Source organism: Mauremys mutica, chromosome 6 (genome assembly GCF_020497125.1).
Source record: "Mauremys mutica isolate MM-2020 ecotype Southern chromosome 6, ASM2049712v1, whole genome shotgun sequence".
Classification (NCBI taxonomy): Eukaryota; Metazoa; Chordata; order Testudines; family Geoemydidae; genus Mauremys; species Mauremys mutica.
The window spans coordinates 79563876-79589513 of NC_059077.1; the positions used below are offsets into that span (position 1 = coordinate 79563876).

The window sequence follows — 25638 nt, forward strand, 5'->3', positions numbered from 1 at the left end:
TCTTTCACCAATAGAAAAACAACAACAACACCACCTCTACAATTGCCTCTCAGGCTCATGATGACACTATATTCTATAATGTCTGAAGTTGGTGTCAAAGCAACAGTGCTACTGTTTTTATTCACACCATTTCCTCTTCAGCTTTCAAAGCATATTTTGCTTTTTGGTGTCTTGTAAGGCACTCTATTCAGTTAGAATTTTATAAATAAAAAGAATAGTTGTATGCATTTGTCTATGATTTAAAGCCTACCCAAATTTATGCACATTCACATGCAAATGTTATTAGACTCACAGGTTCCTGTTAAGTTTTTGGTATGCAAAGTCTGTGTATTACTGGGGTAGATAATTGCAGCCATTCCTCTCCAATACAGATTTGACCACAGTAATGCCCACTTTTCATGACTGCCCAATTAGTTTATTTCACTGTTGTCAATATGGGACTATCCTTACACTTGGAAACTTGGCCTGTATCTAATAGTGCTATTTAAACTTAACAGTGCTAGCTGTAGATAATATATTATTATTTATTTGTATTATGTAGAGCCAGTAGTCAGGATCGATGCCCCATTCTGTTTGGCACTGAACATGCAGATAATGAAAAGAGTTCCTGCCCCAAAAGGTTACAGCACGAGTATGACTAGACACAACAAATAGAGTGAACAGATGGAGGTCAAAGGAACAGTGAGATAATTATGATTAGTATTATAAGCAGTAATTGCATTACTGCAACTGTTGAGTGTTGTATGTCTCATGGCATAGGTGGACTTTAAGAATAGGTTTAGAGGAGAGTAATGTAATGGCTTTTTTGTTTTTTGTACAGAGAGACACCCACACTCTTTCCCCACTGCATAATGGGCAGCATGGGAGAAAATGTGAAGTACCTTGAGGGGAAATTTGATTGTTGGGTGGCAAAGGTTGGCATCTTTACGAACATAAGAACATACAGTGGAATTGGGAGATGAAGATTAAGAGCTAATTTTTGGCCATGTTGAATTTGATGATGGCTGCATATCCACAAGGATACACCAGATAAGTTGAGATTTTAGTTTGCACGGGAAGAACAAGGTCAGAGAGGTAAACCTGTGATTTGTTAGTAGAAAAATGATAGCTGAAGCTGTGCTTTTGTATGAAGGAGCCCAGAGAGAGTGAGTGAGTATAGGAGGAGAAGAGGAGGAGGCCAAGAATAGAGCCCAGTAAGAACATCTGTTCAATCTTTTTCCGATCCAGTAAAGTACTCAAGCATGTGTTTTAAGAGCTTTGCTGGATCGGAGTCTGATGCTTTTACCTGAAAGGGCAGGAGAGAGGTGCTGACTGTGGGGAATAATTTTATTTCTGAGATGAAGATCTGTTCAGTTTGTATCAGTAGTTGTACATAAAGGTTAAAAACAAGATATACGTGTGCCAAAATACTAATTTGATAGTAGCATTTTTACAAATCAGAGAAAAATATTTTATTCATCCTAGTGGGAATGACATACGTGTTGTCTGGAGAATACATGCACGTGGGTTGACTGCTTGTGTCTGTTCCATTTACATGATATTCTACTGTTGCAGGGGGAGGACTCTATTTAATAGGTTTTTTCCATATCTAGATACTGTGATTGAGTCTATATCTCTTTTTTCTATTAGTGAAAAAAGGACAATTTTTCATAGAGCAAGCTTCAAAGGACATTTTAATTTTATAACACACATTGTAATGACCACAATATTGTATAAGTAAGCTGCTAGAAGTGTTTTAGTATATACTTGAAGAAAGAAACAAAGAATTTCTATTCATGTGTTTAGTAACATGAAAAAATACAGAGTCCTGGCTTTGAGAAAAGTGAACACAAGCACGACAGTTGGATTAATATATTGCAGCTGTGTTGTCTATCAAGATTTGTCATTAAGCCCTTAAGTTGTGGGAGAAGTCTCAGTTGGAGCAAAATTGATCAAAGTGGATAGTCTGAATTTCACTGTTTTTTCACTGTACACATTCAGTTCTTCTCATAGTTCAAGAAAAATATAGACTGAGAATAACTGATTAATTTGAACTAGCAGTATTTCAAAGTGCACTTGAATGTTATTGGCACATGGTAATAACATTCTAGCTTTGAATACTATTTACCGTATTGCAGTTAGTTTACTAATATATGTATAAAATGTCACTTACAGGTGCTGACCTTCAGGAAAGAGCCAAAATGCACTCCAGTGAAGTTAGTTCTTTTGTCTCAAAAGCAAGAGCAACTATTAATGAAATGGGTAAGTAAAATAAGCTCACTGTTGAATAGTTGCAGAGCTCAAACTTCTTTAATCTCTAAAGGTCAGATCAAAGAAGTGACAAACATGTATGATTCATTCTTGCTATGCGATGGGATATCCAAAACTACTTTTGTCGATGAGATAATTATGAGTCACTGGCACATTGTGTTTTAAAATGTGCACAATAGTGTTTGACTTCTTATAGAATAAATTAAGGTGCTGTTTCACAGACTGATTAACAATATATCCAAGTGGTTTGGAATCATATTTTCATGGAGGAAGAATTGTAGTTCTGTGTCCCCTCGGTGGCGTGGGGTTTATTTTTATTGTCCCCTTCTTCTATTGGATATACATTTAATACAGCATTTGATACATCGTATAAATGTTTTAAACATGTACTGTTGATGGAAAATGTGGTTTTATGACATTGCAAAATATTGTTAAATCTGTATCTACTTTATTATAGTGGTGCCTTTTGGTAATGATAGTTTTGGTTTTAAATTCCGTTTTGTGGTAAGTACTCCTTTTAGGGCTTAATAATTTGCCTGTGCATTTTGGAATATGAAATCTCCACCCAAAAGTGACATTTCTGTAGATTGTAATCTGATTGGTTTTGACAGGATATTAATGTATTTTTATTAAAAGGAAGGTCAGTCTAACATAGTATCTCTGGAGCAATCCCTTTTATAAATTTAAGCTACAAAATTACTAATATGAGGTTAAAGAATCCAATCATACATAATTTTGACAGTGCCTGATGACCCAAGCAACATTTTTTAAAGTATTACTCTTTTAAAAACTACATGTGTAATCCTCCAGGGATGCTGTGTGGGATTGACATTCTTTTTAAAGAAAATAAATGTTGGATCATAAACATCTTAAATTATAGGACTGTGAGTGTTGTTTATTTTACATATTAAGAAGTTTAGGAAGGTGTTATCTAGCCCAAAAGTCAGAGAGCCTTTGAAGACAATGGAGTTGTTCCCAATTTACATGGGTAAGAATGAGAGCAAAATGTAGACCCTGTGAGCAAAAGTATGCCATGATGTAACACACTGCTTAACCTGGCTGAAATCAATGGGCTCCCATAAAGTGTAAACCGGACCAAAGTTTGATCTGTAAGATTTTAGGTTTTATCATAGGGAGCTAGGGTTAGATCTTCATTTCAGCTTTAAAAAGATTAATTATTAATACTTCAAAATTGCTCTAGAGGAGCCAATTGCTTTTTAAAGGCTAATTTTATATGTTGTACCATATTAACATTGGGTCAGCTTCGTAACTTGAACTGGCATAATGCTATAAATGAAACCAATATGCTATATCAAGTAAATAACGAACTATTTTAAAAATAGTCTTAGTATGGGAGTTCATGGTGGTGTCAGTCTGATTCCCCTTTCCTCCCTTTTAAAGTAAGCTAAATTCTTGAGGCTGTTTTTTAAAAAAATACAATAAAACAATAAGAAAGGAATAAGCCATTAGTTTCTTGCAGTAACTATTACCTTAAGTGCTAGTATTAACATTCCGGTTGGCTTATAAAACAAATGGTAACAAGTTGTTGAAAAGATTTTCTTTGACACTCAGTTTAATGTTTAGATAGAGGTAATAGATTTAAAGACTTTTCGCCAACTGAGGGAATGGGATCCTGTCTGTCCTTAGAAATGAAATAAATAAATATTTTTTTTCCCTTGGAGCTGGTAAAGTTTTTGGATCTTTATATTGGGATAAATGGGAAAGTTAGAGATGCTAGACTTTCTCTGTGTTTTGCCTTATATTTCAAAAGCCTGTTGGGTAAATGGATGATTATCTTTAATTTAATTAGATCTTGTAGGAGATTGTGTAAGTATTGAGCATTCAGAAGTATATTTTCCATTGTTACCAAGTGGGTAAGACTTAAATGTTATACTGATACTGAATTATATGAGGTTTAGAAGGCCAGAAATACTACTCATGATAGGGGCACCCTTTCATTCTTATATGTCTCTATTCACTTTCTCAAGAAAAGGGATGCAATTGTGAATACATGTAATTGCATGATTTGCAGATATAAATTCCTAAATATTTTTAAAGATCCTTTGTTTTAGCTTGGAAAAGGCACTTGATATCTTAGCCAACTCACCCTTTTTAAAATGATGAGAATCCTAATGCCAAAAGGATTTTTTAAGTTAATATGGTATCCTGACTAGAGGTGAATGGGAAATTTATGATGACTTGTTTTGTCAAAAAATGCAAATTTGTTGAAAATGAAACTATTCGTGAAACAGGGTTGGGTTTGATCATTGTCCCGAGTTGAAAAAATGTTGAGAAAAAAGTTTGAAATTTTCAAAATGTTTTGTTTTGACATTTTTTAAATGGTTTTCTGTTTGAAATTACTTTTAATTTTGAAACATAAGCTAATTAAACTGAAAAAAATGGAGATTGAAACAAAATATTTGAAACTTATCAAAATGATTTTTGATTGACATCCCACCCCTAAAAGAGAAAAAAATTAGAGTCCACTAATATTTTTGAGATTTCAACTGTTCATCCTGATTCAAGATGGGAAAAAATTGTGAACTCTTTAAAATATCCATACGTTGGAAAACTGTTTCCCATGCATCTTTTACCTGAAAGGCAATGGGAATAGATTGTTCCACGGTTATACCAGGAAACCATCCATACATAATTCTATTCACTTATTTTTATACTCTGTGTTTTTGACATTTTTTTTCTTGTTTAATTATTTCAAGTAATATATTAATTACATATTTTGGGCATTATTGTTTTGTATGTTCAATGCCAACAGTACATGCCATGATAGTATTAATATAACTTATTCTGAAATATTTCTGCAAAATAGTTTGCACTTTGTCTTCTCCATCACGAAGCTGATGAAGACTATATATAAAAAAAAAGTATACGTCACAAATTGGAGATCAGTGTGTTGTGAGGTATATGATGCCTTTACAAATGGAAGTGAGCATTAAGCTTTTAACAAGTCAGGTTTTCAGTTCTTCTTTTTTTCTTCTGGAGGAGTAGTCTAGCATTACAAAAACTAATTTTAGTAGAGCAAGTGGGACAGTGTATTTGCATTGGATTCCTGGCAATGAATCAGTATACTAAAAACAAGCAAATGAAGATTTTTTTTTCCTGCCCAGAAGCAACCATAATGTCAAGAGACACTTCACAAAGGGGAAAATATCTTCCAACAATTATTTATTTGTCATTGTACAAATGCTGTAGAAACATATTTTCAATTTCCTGTTTTTGTCCCTTTACCATACAACATCAATGATGAAAACCAGTTTCAAATATGCACTACTTTTTGCTCTTCAGAAATAGAACACATTATGAAAACAGTGTTTATATTCAGATGTTTGACTTAGTAAGGAGATACTTTTAAAGAAGTGTGTGTCTTCAGAGCCCTTAAGAAAAATAACTTATTTAACTGTGTAACCAAAATAGATGAAAGATAAATATTGCTTAAGACGTTAACTATTAAAAATCAGCCTTTTGAATTGATATGTCTTAGCTTTTCGCAGTTATTGACAATTTGATTATATTTTTTGTTCTTGTACCAGTTCTTCATTTATTTATTTTTTTTCAAAGATGCAGCATAATTAATTAGGAATATAACAACAGAAAAGATTTTTCTATAAATTAAAATCATACTGCACTTGTTTGCTACAGTTTTTAGATATAATTGTATGTGGGATTAATTTATGACTTCATGCTAAATTTGGGGGAAGTATTAAGATTACATTAAATATCACTTGGTATAAAGATAAGCATTTGAAAAAAGAGCAGAAGAAATTGTACTGAGCTATTAGTCGTAGCTCTGAATGCTTAAAGTTGAGGGGGGAAAAAATCAAAGCATACTGCTATTTTTAGCACTAGTTGCTTTTGCTAAAATTATACCAGAGTTGTGTGGGTTGTTTTTATAGAACAGGAACATAAGACTACTTGTCGATTACTATATTCTACCTTGAGACTCTGCATTACTGACGTAAGGCTGCTTTTACGCTGAAAGTTCTCCAAGGGGAAAACATTAGTAGATCTGCCTAGTTGTATACAGTTTCAAAAGGGTTTCTGGCTAAACTAAAGCAAAGTCTCATTGGCACACACACATGCATCACTTTTTTGATGTTTTGGAAATAAATAATACCTTGTGCCAGATCCTCAGCTGCTGTAAACTGAAATAGCTACAGTGAAGTCAATGGTGCTATGTTTGCGTATGCCAGCTGTGGCTCTGTCCCTTTATATTTACACAGTGCAGTTCATCCAGTGAGATTTTAGCTACAAAATAAACTGTAACTCCTTGTGGGGTGGAACATGGTAGCCATTCTGTGCCAGCAAAACACTTTGTTTAGAAGGAAGAATGAAAAATTAAAATAACAAGAATTCATTTGGGGCAGTATTATATATAATTACTCCAGCTGGAGTTTGGCCATATCCTTTATATATGTGCAAAAATCCCTAAGGATTGGGTGTCCAGTCCCATTGAATTTCAGTGGGATTTGGATGTCTAACTCTCTTGTATGCCTTTGAAAATCCCAGCCCAAGAGTGGTCAGCCTTGATTTTATATTCTGTCTGAAAGCAGTGTAACACTGACAGCCCCGGTTCGTTGTCTGGTGGGATCGAACCTGGGACCTCTGAAGCTAAATACACGAGCCTCTATTGCATGAGCTAAAAGCCGTATGACTCTTGGCTAAAGTTGTAGAGCAGATTCATTAATCTCTCTCTAAGTAGTCTCAATGCAACTACATGGGACAGAGCACCACACCCAGGAGGTGTGTGGGTTACAGCAGCACATTGCTTCCTGGCACCGTGCTGGATCATGATTCAGTACCAACTCAATTGAGAGAGACACCAAATTTTCATATTATTGTAAGTAACTGGTGGCTTTTTGGTTTTTGTTTTTGATTTACATCGTCCATCTAAATACCAAATAGGCCTTACTCTGTTTGGCTTATAAGCGCTAATTAATTTTTACCCTGAGGTGGTGGTTATGGCTGTAGGCAGTGGGTAATATGCAGTTATTTTGTTTGGAGATAGCTTTCACATTCCTCAATTATTTTTAAATTTATTCTTTGACTATGACTTTCCCAGATAAAAAGGCCATACATTTTGTTATTTTCATTTACTTTCCCTAGTTATTAGGATATCAATATTCAAAGCCTAAGCAAATAGTTGCTTCTAGAGAACTTCCTGAAAGGCACATTTTTATTCTCCCTTAATTTCCGTCTATCATCCCTGTTTCTTTAAGGATTTCCCAAGTGTCACCTCCAAACTTAAGTCCTTGCTCAGACTTTGGAAAAAATCACTCATCCTCTGAAGTCTTCTTTTCCTAATCTTCTACATCCTTCACGCATAGAAAGCGATACTATGCCAAATTAATGCCATAAATTCTTATTTGCACTGGCCAGCAGAACTTGGTCCCTTGGCCCCCAAGAATGCACAGCCATGTAAATTGCCCTGACACCCGCTTTACCAGCCATTGACCACCACATCTCAATTTATGAAACTGGCTGGTGCAGCCTCAAAAGTAGGCAGAGCCAGCCTGGGTAGGGTCAGGTTCAGCCTGGCCAGGTGATGTCCTAATTTAGTGTTTCAGCCAGTGGGATTCTTTTGCGGCCCTGATTTGAAGGTTAAAAGACCAGCTTCCATGGTGATGGAACCTCCAGGAGAGGGTAGTGGCAGTACTGGTGGTGTTTTGTGGATTATTGTTTGTAAATATCTTTGACAGTATCTTTGAGTGCCTATAGTGTGCTTGATACTAAGGAAACAAAAATAAATGATCTCTGTTTCAAGGAACGTACTGTCTTAATTTAGATGGTACAGTAGTTACAGACATAAAATAATGTTAATAACATTCAGTCTTGGAACAATGAAGATAATCCTTGTGGGATTATTGCTGAAAGACTCCATAAAAGTGGTTTTTTTTTCTTTTCTTTTTGAAAGGAGTGATTTGAATGAAGAGAACATCACCTGCTGCAGCATGGAAAGGAAGAGAGTTCCAAACATAAGAAACCACAAAAACAGGAGTGGGAGACGAAGGCAGTAAAGGGTTATTCAAAATGGGTTTGATAGTGTAGGCAGTAGGAGGAGATACACACCGAGATTGGGTGTTGAAGTGCCTTGAAGGAGGAGGCAAGAGGAAGCCAGTGAAAGAATGTGAAGAAGGGAGTTGCATGGTCAGAGCAGTACTAGAATAGACGAATACCAATTAAATTATGCTTTTTGAGACTCTAACTACATTAATTCTGCCTGAAACGTAACCATTGTACTCTACATCCTTCATCTTGGCTGTAGTACATCTACTGATGCTACTTTTATAATACATAGTGTAACAGTGGAGGCAGTGACCCAGACCTGAGGGCTTATTTTCCATTGCCCAGCAATGATCTATCTGGATGATTAAAAGCTGTTAAGATTCAGAGATCTGTTCCAATCAGCTGGAAGATTGTAGGTTTTTAGAACAAAGGTATTTGTTTGGAAAGTGGGTGAGGTATGAGAAATGATCCATAGGTTTTAATCAAGGATATAGAATATCTGTCAGAGGGATGTAAAATTGGTTCCAGGTCAAGACCTTGAAGTGAATTTTAATGTACAATTAAACCCATCAAAGTGAATTCTATAATAGTCATACTATAAATCTGTTGTCTCCCGCCCCCCGCCTCCTCTTTCCCTCCCCCCAGTCTCTCTCACTGGAAAATAACACAATTTTGGTATAATGGCCAATGCTAAGAAAATAAATAAAATATTCAACACTATAATACATTATCCTATTATAATGTTGTTTATCTAGTATGAGGCTCTGTGAAGAACATGGGAATAATATGCATTAATTTCTATGAATGTTAAATATGTATCTACGGGTTTAGTGCTTATATTGTGCTGGCTAAAAATATGACTAATGGCTAAACTCTGCAGGGGGGCATTGCTTTTATCAGCTGATCACAGTTCCAGAGAGGTGGAACATGGTTGGTAAACAGGGGGTGCTGTAGCCTGGGGTGATCCAGTCTAAAGTGGAGTGAATTGCAGGGTTCCACTCTTTCTGTGAGCACTCTTTCAAGTGCACGTGTAGGCCTATTACTTAAGAGTACCCACAGAAAGAATGAAGAAGATCATAGCTACTGCTCACCCCTGAACCATAACCGGCTCATATCTGAGACTACCCTGGGTCACCTTCTCTCTCATTATTGCTCAATGTTAAGGGGGGAGGATTTTGCCCAGTGTGTTTCCAGCTGTAAATAGTTCAGTGCCTGTTCAGCAGAAGTATAGAGCAAGGCTAACGTAGTCAGACTTGCTAGTAGGCTGAAACACATTGCTGAGGTCTTGGTTGTTTTCCAGCAGTAGCTTTGATTTACTGCTTCTTTTAATGTTGAATTAATTTAAATTACTCTTTATATAAGAAATAACTAAGTAAGCAGTGCTGTCCCTGCAGAGCTGAAATTATGTGCTTTGTCAAATTTCATTGAATTGTTTTTAATTAAAAAACAGAGTTATAAAGTTTGATAATGCCAATGAATGCAGCATTAAACTTTTCCATCCAAGATGTTTATTACCCATTTACATAACAACATTGCTTACAGGATTTTTGTTATACTTTTTTCCCTTTCCTAATAAGACTCTAAAATTTGTTGTAAGGATGGGTAAGGAAATATTAGTAAATTCTAATGTCCCAAATCTTCCAGATCCAGAATTGTAGGATCTAAGGCCTGGTCTGCATTAAAGTTAGGTTGACCTAACGTGGTTCTATATAACTTTGCATGGGTCCACATCTTAATTTGCCTTTCACTGACATAAGTTCCCTGTTTCATTGATGTAATAACACGACCTCCTGAGATGAGACAGAGCTAAAGCCGACCTACTTCTGTTGACGTAGTGCAAGTGTAGACACGGCATTACCTGTGTCGACCCTAACTGTTCTCCAGGAGTTGTCCCACAATGCCCCTGTCCCTGCAAAAGTGGTCACTCAGGTCACAATTTTGAACTCCGTTGCCCAGGTGTCACCGATACCTTAAGTCTGTCTACACCTTAAATCCTCCAGCTTGTTTTTGAAATGCCTTTTCCTGATTGTCCACCATTGTGAGCATCCAGTCATGCCAGATCCATGCAGAGCTAGTAGATGTGCTCTTGCCTGGAGCAGGAAAGAAGTCACGGATCTCCTTTGCCTGTGGGGAAAAGTGGCTGTGCAAGGCCAGCTAAGGTGCACCCAAAGAAATATAGACAACTACTTGCAGATTGTGCAGGTGATGCTAAATCTGGGGCATGACAGGGATGAGCAGCAATTCTTGGTGAAAGCCAAGAAACTTTAGCGGGCCCAACAGAAGGCAAGGGAGAGCAGCAACAAATCTGGAGCTGTCCCCTGCAGATCTGCTGCTTCTGCTGCCTTACTTGGCAGGGACCACACAAGCACCGTGACTGTGGACACTTGGTGAAAGCTGGATGCCGAAACAGCTGCAGTGTCTGGGGCAGGTGGCGGGTGGAGACAGAGGGGCATGCAAACCATGCAGTGAACAAGGAGGTATTCAAAACTCAGTTGGAATCAAGCCAGTCCTGCCAGGCAAGCACAGATGAGGAGGGGAAGGGAGCTGAGGTAAGTGTGTGGATACATTATTCCTTATAATAATTTCCCCCTCTTTTTGTTGCCTGATACCTCCCGTCTCTTCCTCCCTCCCTTCTTCCCTATTTAAAATGGCGACCATCCCATCCATGTGTTTAGAGAACGAAAGTGTCAACTTTTGATTCCTCATTTTACTTGTAAAACCACCCCCAGGAATATAATTAAAGTTAATGCTTTGGAGTGCTTATGCAGTTGGCACTTCAATCAACTAATGTATGTGAGAAAATAAATTAAAAAAAATTAATGTGGCCAGCCTAATTACACAGTCCTCATCAGATCATTGCCCTGTGATCTAGTAGAGGTTAGAAGAAAAAAGTAAAAGAGGAGTTTGCTTTTCCTTTCTTTGGCTTGTTGGACTGGGTGGGGCGAAGGGGAAGGATTCCACAGTTCTACCCGAAGCAGAGTACTTAGTTTATCTGAACAGGGACATCCCTTTTATCCTCTTGAACAATCTCAGTGAAATTTTCATGGAGGTACTATACAGTTGTTTCCCAAACATTTCTAGGGATGGCTGCTTTATGTCTTCCCCCATGATAGGAGACATTCCTATGCCTCTGCTATGATTTCCACAGGCACCACTACAGTAAATTGGCAGCAGCATATAGGCCTAGGCAGCATGAGGATGTGAGTAACAGCTGTGTTCTGTGGGCCTCTGTAACCCGCATGAGTGAGAGATCAGCCAAATCACACTCCCTGTGAAAATATTGGCAATATTTACTGCACTTTCCCTATACTCATACCCAGAGACACACAGCTTCTAAGCCTCTCATGCAACAGTCCTCACCCCTGTCTTGTCCCAGCTAGTCCATGCTCACCATGGCTTGAGCTGCAAAGCGGTTGTGTAATGAGGTGCTCCAAAACTGAAGTTACAATTAGTATTTCTTATTAAAGGTATTATGGGAATAATGTAAGGGAGTTTTGGGACTTATCTTTCCATTGTGATTGTAAATCTAATGATGTTTTGTAGGAGTGGGGGGAGAACAGTTGCTGGAGGAGAGGGAAAAAGGACAGAGAGGTGCATGGGAAATGCACCAGGATATTATGGCTCAGGAATCCAACACAGATGTTGAAGAATATATTTGAACTGAATGCCCAAAAACCTCATGTACAGGAGACTTTCCAAACCAGGGGAAAACTCATGGTTGCTGCCTCTTATAAACCACTTCCCCCTCCCTCCTTCACCTCACAAATATTATATAATACACAACATGCAGCAAAAACAATAGGAATGTTTGCCTTTCTGAGATCCAACTTAATCTTTAAAGATCACCAATGATATTTTAATCTACCAAAAGCATATTCAACAGTCATCTTGCACCTGCTCAGCTGGTAGTTGAATCTTTCCTTAGTTCCGCTGAGGTGGCAAGTGTACAGTTTCATGAGCGGGGGGGGAAGGCGTAAGCTGGGTCCCTCAGAATCAATTGACATTTCAACATCATCAATGAGAATGTGCCAGCCAGGGAAGAATGTTCCTGCTTGCATCTTTTAGAAAAAGTCCCATGTTCTTAAAGATGCAAGCAGCATGCACCTTTCCTGACATGGAGTGCTGGAACAATTTGTAAATGGGGATGCTGAGAACCATGGAACCAAACTGTAAACCTTCCATATCCTGGAAACCACTTCAAGCCAGGGGATGCTGCTGCAAACCCAGCACCGGGAGGGAATAGCTCAGTAGTTTGAGCATTGGTCTGCTAAACCCAGGGTTGTGAATTCAATCCTTGAGGGGGGCAAAAATTGGTCCTGCTAGTGAAGGCAGGGGGCTAGACTCAATGACCTTGCAAGGTTCCTTCCAGTTATAGGAGATTGGTATATCTCCAATTATGTTATGTATTTTAAAAAAAAACAACCTATGTCTCTGACCAGACCAGTGAAACATGTCTGGTGATCCACTAGCAGTTGCATAACCATGGAAAAGTACCCCTTTTGTCTTATGTATTCACTAGCAAGACTGGATGGTGCTGGAATAGGGATAAGTATTCCTGCTATTGCCCTACCACAGTTCAAGAACCCCACTATCATGTGACCCAGATGTGGGCTGTCATGTAAGGTAGCCTGAACAGGAGTCAGGGATCGGGGTTAGAACAAAAATTGATAGCTAGGAATCGGAGCCCAGGGTTAGTAAATATGGATGTACATCGGGTTCTTGTTGCAGTCTCTTTATACATGTCAGCCAGGCTAAATGAGTACAAAAAGATGTAAGGAAATCAGGGAATATGTTCAATATTTGTAGCTAGAGGGTCCTTTTTAAACATCCATCTTAATTCCATCAATTCCTTGATTTTCTATTTTGATTAATTAATTCTCATACATGGCCTATATGAAAGTTTCTACATTGGTATATGTAACATTAAAAAGCTGCTAATAAAATCTGTATTCTTCCATCGATGATGGAAATTTGTAGACGAGAAGGAAAACGCTGTATCTTGAGGACATCCTCTTTCACTGGTAGCTTCTGATGCATAGAGGAGAAACCTAACTGGGTAATAGTTTGTCTGATATTCTCTCAGCTAGAAACAATGTACAGTATCTACCTTCTTCATCAAACAGCAAGGCTTCTCTCTTTACCATTTACAGAGAAAATAAAAATTGTGCACGTGCATACTCTTACTCATTACAGCTTATTTGCCTGGGCATGCTTTTGGATGCACAGAGTTCTCTTTGTGTATTTGGCAAGAACTTATTTTTTAATTTAAGATATTAACATCTTGCAGGAATAACCTTTCTTTTGCTTTTTAAATAGTGAGACTTCTGACAGAGCCCTCTTTGAAAAGGTTATTTCGGTACTTGAGGGAACTTTTTGATTCTGAGCTAGAACATACACTGAACTAGATTAAATCATAAATCCAAGGTGTGTTAGCCCAAGATATTCATATTATAGAGTTAAGAGGAAGAGCTCTCAAATTATCTTAGTAAATATCTACTTTTTGAGATATATTTGAATGATCTTTTCTTCTGTCATCTAGTGAAGCAAGAAGTTTAAACAGCCATCTTTGTTAGCACATGGCAAGTTATGAGTACAAATCGAAGTGCAGGTTTTTGCCTACTGTACAGTATCCAGATGATCTGATTAACTTAGATTCTGTTTTGATATAGTTACCAGTAACTGAAGTTTCTTCAGTAATCCATGGAGACTCACCCTTTGAGTTGTGTACCATCTTGTTCTGGCTTGGTGCTGCATATCTTGATCCTTTTGCCCTGCTGCATCTTTTGTAATCTGAGTTGCTCTGCAATAGAAATGTTTACTGCTCTTGACTCTTGATGTATCTGTATCAGAGTCTATATGAATGCTAGTCTATGGACATAATTTTCATAGGTATCAACGCAGAAAAATGAAGATTGACAAGATACTAGTGATTCCAAGTACAATAATGGGTAGTAAAAAGGACTTATATGGGTGTGATATATATATCTGCTAGGAATCGGATATCAATATATCTTCTGCTCTAGAAGAGCAGTGAAATACTGGGACTCTCGCATTGTACCTGAGTAATGGATAATCTCAAATCTATTGGATGATAAATGAGATCCACTTCAATTTAGGCTTAAACAGTTTTTTAGCCTTTATTTTTGTTCATTTTAAGACAGTACTCTTAACACCGATGAATTACATAAACATGCAGAAACAGATAATACAAGAAAAATAATTGAGCAAGTTACCTCTCCTGAGGACAGGGCGATTCCATTCTCCTACTGTCAATCACCTATCTTTTATCCCTTGTTCTGTAACTTTGCATAGACTGTTTACTCAGTTACCTCATCTATGTACCCATCTATTCTAAACTTCTCATTAAAACACTCATGCATAAATCCTAGTAACCTAGATTAATACATTTTTGCTTATCCTGCTTAAAGTTACTTTTATCTGTCTACTTATACCATCTATTCTTTGTTGCTAACCTCATTGGCTTCATCCAGGTCTTATCTTATTGGTCTGGTTTTGTGGCCTTGTTTTTTTGCTGGTTAGCTTGGCTTGGGGGGAACCTGAATTTAACAATTGCTTCAGGAGACGTTTTCACTTTGCTGTTTACACAGGACAAGGTTTTACAGCTAAGACACACAAACCAGCTTTCATGGTTTACACAACCCTGAAGCAGTTTCAGCTAAATTCTGAGATGCTACATCAGCAGAGACACATACAAAAGCAAAACTTCCTTTATACTTTTTTATAATACTATATATATATATTTCTCTAACATTATTTAGTATGTTTATTTGACTAACATAATTTTTACACAGTTTTCTAACAGGTCTTTCTGACCTGGTGGCAGTGCAGTGACAATTAGCAATTATGAAAGGACTTCCATGGATATAACCTTTTCCTGGTGGCAATGACTGCAGCTCAGAATCTGAGTAAGGTTGAGTCTTTAGTGACTGAGCTTTATACCAGATTTTACAAGGTGAAGGCGGTACTGCAAACTCAGCTGACATTCCTCTCTAAGTTGGGGTTGGTGTGCTGCTTTAAATTGTCTTGCCAATATTCTTCCCATCCCTGCAATACCCATCCTAAGCTGCTTTCCATAGTCTCGGTGTCATATATTGTTAGAGTTCTGTTTGGAATGGACTAAGCCCTTAATATAAAGCTTTTTTTCTTCTTTTCAAGTTTTTGTTTCTTTTAGCATCAGTTTGCTGAGCAATGCGGACTGTGTTAAATGGGTTTCTGGTTGCACTTTGCATTGTTATGGCCTGGCTAACCTGAAAATAGGTTTGCTAGATTTGTGGCAAGACTGCTACTATAGGTCTGCTTCCGAGATGTTTGCATCACAGACTTCTGCAAAGTAGCTATATTGTCTTCTCTCTATAGCATTTTAAGAGCATTCTTACTTGGATTGGGCCTCCAGAAGGGAATCTTTTTTCAGACTTTCGTTCCAGACCTTGTTTTCAAGTTAAAGGAAGAAGAAACTAACTCTCCCATTCTGAAAATAAGTTCTTGTTTATATCAGAATGTCCTTTATTTTTAATTGGCCAGTGAGTGAATTCTCATGCAAGCTAACTCCATAGACTTGAATATCGTGTTTGCTTTTGGACTGGTAAAAGATAGATTTCTCTATGTTTATGCTATGTATGACAACAGGAAAATCACAAACTCACTCCCCGTTCACACTGTTGGCATTAGCCTTCTTATTGTACTAGTTGCAGCTCTATTCTGATTTTTCTTTTGAGATATCCCTTGACCTTCTTACTCTCCAGGAATGAGAATCCAGCATATTTTTTTTGTGACGTTATATGCATTTTAGTGTTGTTAAGCCCTTATTAGGTTTGTACATTTACCTTTCATTTTTTGATAACCATAGTTTATACAACATCTAATTCTTTATTGTGCATTGGCATTTGATATTGTCATTTTTGAGAATGAAGACAATGAATTAATGGTTAAAATTCTGTCTCTTGGGATAGTTCAATTTTTTTGATTTCCTGTAAAAAGATTAAATTTTTTTTTTCAGGACTTAATGTATATTTCTGATTAAAATGTTCCTAATATAAGGACCATTTAAGTTGTTTTAACTGTCTGTGCTTGCCACTCACTAAAGTAGATTATATTTTGTGAGGCTAAAATCTCAGTGTAAGGTAACCTCTTATTGAGCTGTTGCTCCTGAGTGCAGAGACTTGTTTAATGAACATATTTAAGAGAAGCCTCTTTATGCAAGTAACCTTGAATGGTGGAATATGAATATTTAAACACAAACTAAATTATCTTAAAGCCAAAACCCTAGTGGTTATAGCAATTTTACATTAATTTAATATTTGGTTTTAAATCATCACCCAGTCTAGAGTCAAAAGTCTTATGTAAATCTATGCCCTATTGAAAATATTTTGCTAATTGCAACCAAAAAATTTGCAGAGGTTGACGCAGTAAAGCAGCACTAAAGAAGCAGCCTCTTCTACTGATCTTTCTTCACTGCAACTGTTGTGGGAATGAACCTGCAGGGTGGAAGTTGCAGTTCTAAGCTATATTTAAATGTTAAGTTGCTACAAGCAGTCTTCAGTATGAAATAAATAATATATTGATAAACATGCCTTTTAACATTACGTATTAATAAAATAACATTTGAAGAAAGTCATAATTTGACATTTTTACTGACTATTGTAATTTTTATCTCTTCCTTCTCATTCTCCCAGTGATAAGACCATCACTTTGTATAATTTACTGTGACACGTGACTAGCTCTACTTAATCATCTTTTGGGCAATCACTTAGTTATCTAGAAAGCACCATTGTTCCTTAGGCCTTCTTGATAAATATACTAAAAAAGATATTAAAGAGGGAGATGTCTTTTGAATATGGTAATATTAGAAGGCTCTCCCTCTTCACTTGTGCCTCAGGCATACGTATGTAGTACATCTGTCACTGTTTCCTTATATCTTTAACCTCATAATGAATTGCAGCACTTTCTATATATCTATCAGTCTACAGTGCACGGTTCTCCAGTGCTGCATAGATCATTGGCAGATGCAACCCATTTTTAATCAGATGACCCTGGTGTCTTTACATACTTCAAAATCCATTATTCAAGATAGAAAACAAGCTGCAAATGCATTCCAGCTGAAGCATTCCTTCCTCTCTTTTCACTTTGCACAATATATAAAAGATTCTTTACATGACCAGAAGAGTAGGTGTGGAATAGTAGGATTATAGCCTCCTAGTTCTTCTGGGACTAGTATTCAACTAAGCAATACACTAGAAAAGTATTTTGTTCCTATTCTGATCCACACTCTGGTCTTCAGATTAGTACTGAGTTGCAGTGTCACCAATACTGAAGTCAGTTGCCCCAGTATCTCAGTTGGAAACTATGTCAGCCATACGTTTTTCAGAAATGGAGCCAGAACATTTGCAATTTTAGAGCCAGGACAATGTTCAATTGTGAGATTTGTTATACTCCTGCCCATCTCTCTGAACTAAATGCTATCATGATGACCTTAGCTTTTCACCTTCTGTGTCCGTCTGATTAACTTAAATGTAGCCATTGATCCAGACAACAGATAACACATTTTTTTGTTTTGTTTTAAAGAAAAACTCATTGCACATTGTTTTGAAATGTTTTCTTTCAACTGTTGATAATTGCTGTTTAATATAGGCTCAGAAGCATTTAAAATGCAATGTTATTAGTAGCTGTAGAAACAGCGAGGCTTTAAGAGTGCTATATTATTTGTCATACTTGCTTTAATTGCCACTATAAAGTCAGAAATACTGTCTGATATTGTTAGTTGCTCAACAGACTGTGTAAGAAAATTGTTGTGCACTTCCATGTCATGTATATCCATTCAGTGATTTTTTCACCATTGTTATTCCAGTCTGTATTTGGATAATTGAAATCCTTGGGAATCCATAATCAAAATACTTTACAGTTCTTCCTGATCTGCATATGCATTTTTAATGTGATTTATTGACTTTATAATTTTTCCTTTGCAAGGCTATTAGCAATATAAACTGTCAAGTATCAATGATTACTGCAGCATGTATTTGTCACTCCTCAGCAAACTCATCCAGCAAAACAAAGATCAGAGCAATGTCTGTCTACAGCCTTCAGAATCATATGCCATATCTCTGTGAGAATTTAGTTTGGTTTTAAGAATGTCTCCATAAAGAGGTTGCACCAAGTTAACTAAATTGGTTTCTCAGTCGACTTAGGACTTGTCTGCGCACAATTTTTTTTACACTCTTGTAAATTTACAGAAATAAACCATATTGATATAATGCCCTTTATACCAGTATAACTGCGACTGCACTAGGGGATTGCACCAATTTAACTATATGTATCTGTTTCTAAATTAATAGTGTTTGTATCAATTTCACTCTGTGTGGACCAGCTTTTAGATAAATCAGTACAATTTTCTGGTGTAGATAAGGCTGTAGAGACTTTATTTTCAGGGCCTGAAAACATTTACTTGACGCATGCTAGCATGAGAACTAAGGCCATATCTACACTTACAAGCTTACAATGGCACAGCTGTGCCAATACAGCTGTGCTGCTATAAGAGCACTCGTGTAGCCGTGTTATACCAATAGGGGAGAGCTCTCCCATTGACATAATAAAACTATCTCAGTGAGCAGCAGTAGCTATGGTGGTGGGAGAGCGTCTCTTGCCGACGTAGCGCTTTGCGCACGAGGCTTATGTTTTTTCGCATCCTTGAGTGACAGAAGTGTTGCTGATGTAAGTGCTAATGTAGACATGGCCTAAGTCTTTGAGCCAAAGTGAAAAATACCTGTGAGATCATGGCCTTGTATAGATTAGGAAATTTGCTTGTATTATAGCTAGCATGTTTTAATTAACACATTTTAAACACCACTTAGCACCTGTTATAGACTTAACACCTTTAAAAATGTGCTAGCTGATCATGGTCAATCCTAGTGAATTTTCTGTGAGGTGGGAGCTCAGCACTTTCTGAAAATCAAGCCTCAGTGAGTGTCTGAAGATGAGCATTCCTAAATCGAGGTACCAAAAATCACTAGTTAATTTTGAAAATCTTGCTCGTAAGTGAAAACTTAAATTCTTCAGAAATTTCTGAAACTCACCAGGGACAGCTTCCAACATTCTGAAGATGAGTGGACTTCATAAATTGCCCTCTTAGAGTGTGTCTACACAACAAAGAAAAACTGGCGTCTGACCCATGCCAGCCTACTCAGGATGAGGGCCTGTTACATTGCTATGTAGACTTCCAGGCTCAGGCTGCAGTCAGAGCTCTGGAACCTCCAACCCTGCAGGGTCAGAGCCCGGGCTTCAGCCCAAGCCTGGAAGTCTACACAGCAGTGAACCAGCCCTGCAGCCCAAGTCCTGCAAGCCTGAGATAGCTGGCATGGGCCAGCCATGGGATTTTATTTGCTGTGTAGCCATACCCTTACATAGGACAAATATCTGTAGTGTTCTTCTTCACGTGATTATCCACGTGGAGTCCACTCCTGTGCATATGCACCTTGTGTGCTTAATCAGATTCTCTTAGGCAGCAGTGTCTGTTGGGGCCATGCCTGCATCCTGTCCTCCTGTCCCCCACCTGAAGGCATAAAGGGCAGAGAGAGCCCAACCGCCCCTCACTTCCTTCTTACTGCCCATGGCAATGAGATGGAACTCTTGCAGTGTCTGCTTCTCTGTTCATTGTGCTAGTTGTTAGTTTTGTTGTCTGTTACCAACACAAACCAAACAACCATTTTAGTTAGGTTCTGTTTTTTAGGCTAAGACCCCTATCCTTTCTCCCCATACAAGAGCTCTAGCAAAATGGTGGTAGCAAAATCTGGTGTGGTTTAAAACATGCTCCTTCTGTTAATCTTCAATACTTTAATGGTTGATACTCTACATACCAGTTTCACTTAGGAGAAGGACATATTCCTTGGCAATTTACCATATGTCACTCCTCCTCTGAATGGATTCAGAAAGGTGGACAAGCTTACTTAAAATTGTTTCTCCTGGATCTTTTTATGCAAGTTACTTTGGACATCAAAAGGAATGATGCAGCTTGACCCTCACTCCTCTATCAGTCCCTGTCCTTGAGCTCTCTAATAAGTTGAGATTCTACCCTGAGCTCCATGGCTACTTCAATCAAGAAGTCCCTGTCATCCATTTCCATTCCGGTTTTGACCTCTGGCAAGGTTAGGAAGGAGCGCAACGCTCCAGAGTTGAGCCAAGCCATAGATCACACTGTCTGGTGCCTACTAAGTTGAGGTTGACTGGGGCTCAACAGTGAACACAATGGCCTGGGAAGAGTCCCTCTGGTGCCCTGGTCCCAACTGTTAAGAGAGCACTGATGGCACCCACTAACCCTCCAGACTGTGACCACCTCAGTACTGGTTCTTCAACCAAGCATGTTGGCAAATGGTGCTTCTGTACAGGCAACATTGGAACTCTGTTCCTTTGTGCCCAGCACATTGGTACCTAGTGGTTTGGTACCCAGGGCATATATGGTACCAAGTGATTTAACAGTGGTCCCTATACTGGGGTTTCTTGAATGAAAGAGGTGATAACTAAGCTACTGGCTATTAAGTGTATTGACATAGTAGGTAATAGAGATATCTCTGATACAGCCTTCATGCCCTACCTAGTTAGTGAGAGCCTAGCAGAAACAGAGAATTCCTCACAGGACAGTGCCTGTCTTAAAAATGGTGTACTTGTTTTCTTCACCCCCACTGGTAGGTCGTTGGGACTCTTCTCCTACATAGCTGCCGCCGCCGCCTCCTCCTCCTCCTCCTCCTAGGGTGGCAAAGTGGGAGTCAGGAAGAGATTTTTGAGGACGGATCTGTAAGGGATAGTAGGAAAGAACCCAGGGCTCATAGGGAGCATTCCTTTTGGTTCTTCCCCCTCCCCTCGTGCGTCCTCCATCCCGGTACCAATATCTATATTAGTTTTGGCCCTACTGAATGCCCTAGGGGAGCAGACATATTCACAATTCATGGCCTGCATCTTCAACCCGCTCTAGGTCTAGATCACCCTTTCCAAAGAGGCACTATAAACCCACACAGCCAGATTAGCTAGTGCAGCCTCAGATCCTGCAAAGGCAGGAGAAAATGATGAGGAATTACATCTGCATGGGAAGAACAACTTATTCCTGCTCCAATCTCCTCATCTCCCAATGAAGCAGTAAATCCCTCAACCGTTTCTTCAGTTGATAACTTCATTAAGCTAATGGCAAAGACTCTAGCTATACCTCTGGAAGTGGTGCAGGAGCATCCTCACAAACTCCTGGACATCTTGTGCCTTTCCATGCCTGGGGAGGGGCTTATAAATGAGAGACTGTTGGAGCCTGTGAAAGGCCTGTGGCACATACCATCATCTATTCTGGCCATGTCCAAGTGAGCTGACAGGAGTTACCTTGGGAGAAAGACACAAAGGGTATGACTACACTGCAGCTGGGAGGTGTGAGTCCCAATGTTAGTTGATAGACTTGCACTAGCTCAGGAGTACACACTACAAAAGGGGTAACTGACTTTAAAATACATAGAGCAACCAGTCTTGACTTGTGTTACTCAGCTGTGGAGTACTGGGCTCTGGTATGGTCATGTTCAAGCCATGCACACTAAATTGATACTGCACTCAGTCAAGCCTATAGGATAATCACAGGGACTTTGAAACTGACCTGAATGCTGTCTCTACACTGCCTCACAGGGATTACACCATCTTCAGTGAGGCAGGATGCCTTCAGTAGAAAGGAGGGACAAAAAACAAGTGCATAAAATCTGAGACACCCACTATATGGGCACATTTGACCATGCAAGAGGCTTAAGTCCACAAAAAACTTTGCCTCTGAAAATCCTTTACCCCAAAATACCTCTATGGAAGGCTACAGAGTAACAAAATGGCAAGAAATGCCAATGATCCTGGAGAACCTGTTGTCTTCAGAACGATTCCCCCCACCCCCAAGCACTGATCTTGAATGAAAATACTGCTGTACCTTAAATTGAGTGTGAGCTAGAATGGCAAAGACTAGACAATATGATCAAGTGGAAGCTGAGGAATGACCCCCAAAAGTCAAGAGCCTAAGCAAACACTTGAACACTTCCTGGTCCTGTGCCCCCCGTCAACATCCAACCCCAAGGAACTATTTGAGACAAGTGACAACACCAGGTGTTGGCTGCAGTTTTGGAGTGACAAGTTATGAGGATGATCTAAGGAGACAAGAAGTCCAGGACTACTAATACCTCAGCAACTGGCTGGTTTGAGGAAGATCACTCCAACAAGTGACCATTAAAACTCTTCACAACCTGGAACTCAAAGTCAACAGAGAAATCCAAACTTGTTCCATGTAGAATAAAGCATAGAATTCACTAGAGTACTGTTAGATTCCAGGTCAGTGAGAACTGATCTTCTGTAGGAATCATTCCAGGTGACACTAAACCTCATTAACCAACTTCAAGATCACCTAAAACCATCAGTAAGAGCATACTTTAGGTATCTGGGACACATGGCCGCATGCACCTTGTAGCAGGGTGGACCCTGCTCCTGCTGTAAGGGGTTTAAAAATGGCCTGGCAGGGCTTGAGAGCTGCTGCTCTAGGCTGGGCTGATTGGGGAAGTGGCTGCAGCTGGGGCCACGCCCCAAACTGAGCCAAGGGTCTTATAAGAAGGCCAGGGAAGCTAGAAGCCAAGACAGTCTCTCTCTACCTTCAGAGAGAGATGGGCCTGGCTGCAGGGAGCTAGAGACTGGATACCTGAGTGAAGCAGGGCTGGGGAAAGGCTGAGGAGCTGGGGAGCTCCAGCCAAGAAAGCCCCAGGCTGCGGCCTAGCAGTGGGCCAACGGGTACTGTGGGTTGCAGAGGGCAGCCCAGGGGTAGGCAAAGCAGCAGGTCCAAACCCCTTTACCTGTGATGAGTAGGCTGATACTGCAGTCTGCCCCAGAGTGTGGGGCTAGACAATGACTGTCAGTAGCCAATACTGAGGCAAGGTGGGGATAGAGGGTGGGGGTTCCCTGAGGAGGGGAGACCCTAAGAGAAAGGGGTTACTGCCAGGGGGCAGCACCCCACGTAAGAGGGCACCGGGTCCAGGGAGGGACACGGGGGCCAGAGGACAGGCGGATCACCGGCCTGCAGAGGGCGCTCCAGCGCTGGACAGAGCTAATTCCCGCAGACACCAGCAGGAGGCGCCGCGGGGTGAGTCCAACCCGTTACACACCTATATGGTGCAGTTTGTAAGACTTTACCTATGTTCCATGCAGGGATGGTTGAAAACAGTGTATATATCTAGGAGAAACCACATGGACATGTTGATCAAGAAGTTGTCATGTTAAACTGGTGGAAAGCCCCTCTTCAGGTGTGCAAAGGAATAAGTTTTTCTGCACCTCTACCTACTAAGGCACTAAGGATGTATGTCTACACTCACAGTGGAGATGGGGAGCTCATCTAGATTTACTTAACAACTCAAGGCATGTAGTCCCCTCAGGGAGCTCATCTGCATATAAACATCCTGGAAAGTAGAGCCTTCCACTTGGCATGCAATGTATTTCTGCGTTTACTCTGAAGAGCCACAAACCAGGTGCTGACAGACAACATCTCAGCTATGCATTACATGAACAGACCAGGAGGAACCAGGTCATCTCCACTCTGTCTGGAGTCTATCTGGCTCTGGATGTGGTGCATTCCAAATCAAATCACAACAGTGGCTCTGCATCTTTCTGACCTTCGGAACACCTTATCAGATCATTCAGCTGTAATTCTCAAACAACCCTGAGTAGTCTGTCAGATATTCAGAACATCTTTTGCAAGTGAGGATTCCTAGAAATAGACCTGGTTATTACAAGCCAAAAGCACAAGTTTCAAACATTTTGTTCCAGAGAAGGGTTGAGTTCAGGCTCCTGGCAGACACTTTTCTCATCCTTTGGTCACAGGGGCTAATACATGCTTTTCTGCTGATCCCATGATACCGAAGGTTCTGAAGAAATTGAGGCAAGACTCTGGACTGGTGGTTATAATAATCTCAGCATGGGCCAGGCAGTTCTGGTGTTCAGATTCGATGAACCACTCAACACAGTCCCCCATGACTGTACCTACCCTAGCCGACATAGTCTCATGGAACAACCATCAGATCCAGACCCACCTTTATTACATTTGTTAGTCTGGAAGCTGTCTTGATGACATCCACTGAAAGAAGCTATTTCATTGAAGTTCGGAATGTTCTACTCCAAAGCAGGAATCCTCAACCAGACTGACTCATAAAGCTAAACAGAAGAGGTTTTCTATTTAGGCATCTCAGCACCAGTTGTCACCCTTGATGTTACTAGTTTCAGTAATACTGGACTATTTACTAGCTATGAAACAAAATGAACTTTCTAATAGCTGGTGGACCATAATGATCCATCTTGCAGCAGTATCTGCATATCATCCTTCTATCTAGGGCCATACTGTATTTCCCACTGTGCAGTGGTAGTGTTCCTTAAGGACCTTATTCGTATATTCTCCCAATTTTGGATCCCCCTCCTTCTTGGGACCTCAGCATAGTATTAGGAGGGTTGGTGGGTCCTGCCTTTAATCCCCTAGAGGCCTTTTTCCCTTTACCATAGATCTACAAAGACTACCTTTTTATTGACAATTATATCATCTTGAAGGGTAAGGGAGATTCAGGCCCTAATGATGAGTCCCTCTTATACAGTCTTTCATAAAGACAGAGTCGCTTAGTCCTCATCCAAGTTCCTGCCCAAAGTTGTGGTTTTTTTTTTTTTTTTTCAGAATTCCATGTGAACCAGTTTGTCTCCCAGTTTTCATCCCCATGTCTCACTCAATCTCTGGGGAAGCTAACCTTCAAACACTTGATATGGGAAGGGCACTATCTCTTTTTACATTGACAGGACAAAACTATTCAGGAACACACCTGGACTGTTTGTGGCTTTTGCAGAAAAGGTTAAGGGAAAGGCAATAGTCTCATGGAGATTATATAAATGGGTCTTCAGCTGTTTAAAGGCATGTTGCAGGTTAGCCTGGTTAGAGTCACATTGGAGCTCATTCCGTTAGAGCCGGGGTTCTCAGACTTCATTGCACTGCAACCTCCTACTGACAACAAAAATTAGTACACGATCCTAGGGGGGGACCAAAGCGTGAGCCTGCCCAAGTCCTGCTGCCTTAGGTGGGAGAGCCAGAGCCAAAGCCGAGCCCCTGCGCTCTGGGTGGGGAGCGGGGGTGGGTTCAAAGCCGAAGCCCAAGGGCTTCAGCCTGAGGCAGGGGGCCTGTAACCCAGGGCCGCCCGGGGGGGGGGGGGAAGTGGGGCAATTTGCCCCGGGCCCCACAGGGGCCCCCACGAGAGTTTTTCAGGGGCCCCTTCACTCGCTCCGGGGGCCCCGGAAAACTCTCACGGGGCCCGGGCCCCTGGAGCTTCTTCCGCT

The 25638-nt window shown here is 39.8% G+C and overlaps 1 protein-coding gene across 4 annotated transcripts in view; it reads left to right on the forward strand.

The window, feature by feature from the left end:
- Positions 1-25638, forward strand: part of AUH (AU RNA binding methylglutaconyl-CoA hydratase) — a 193065-nt gene that overhangs the window by 51194 nt on the left and 116233 nt on the right. For all 4 annotated transcript variants that reach the window (XM_045020787.1, XM_045020789.1, XM_045020790.1 and 1 more), the window contains exon 4: positions 2155-2241. In XM_045020787.1, the coding sequence (XP_044876722.1) occupies positions 2155-2241 (87 nt within the window). The remainder of the gene's footprint in view (positions 1-2154; positions 2242-25638) is intronic.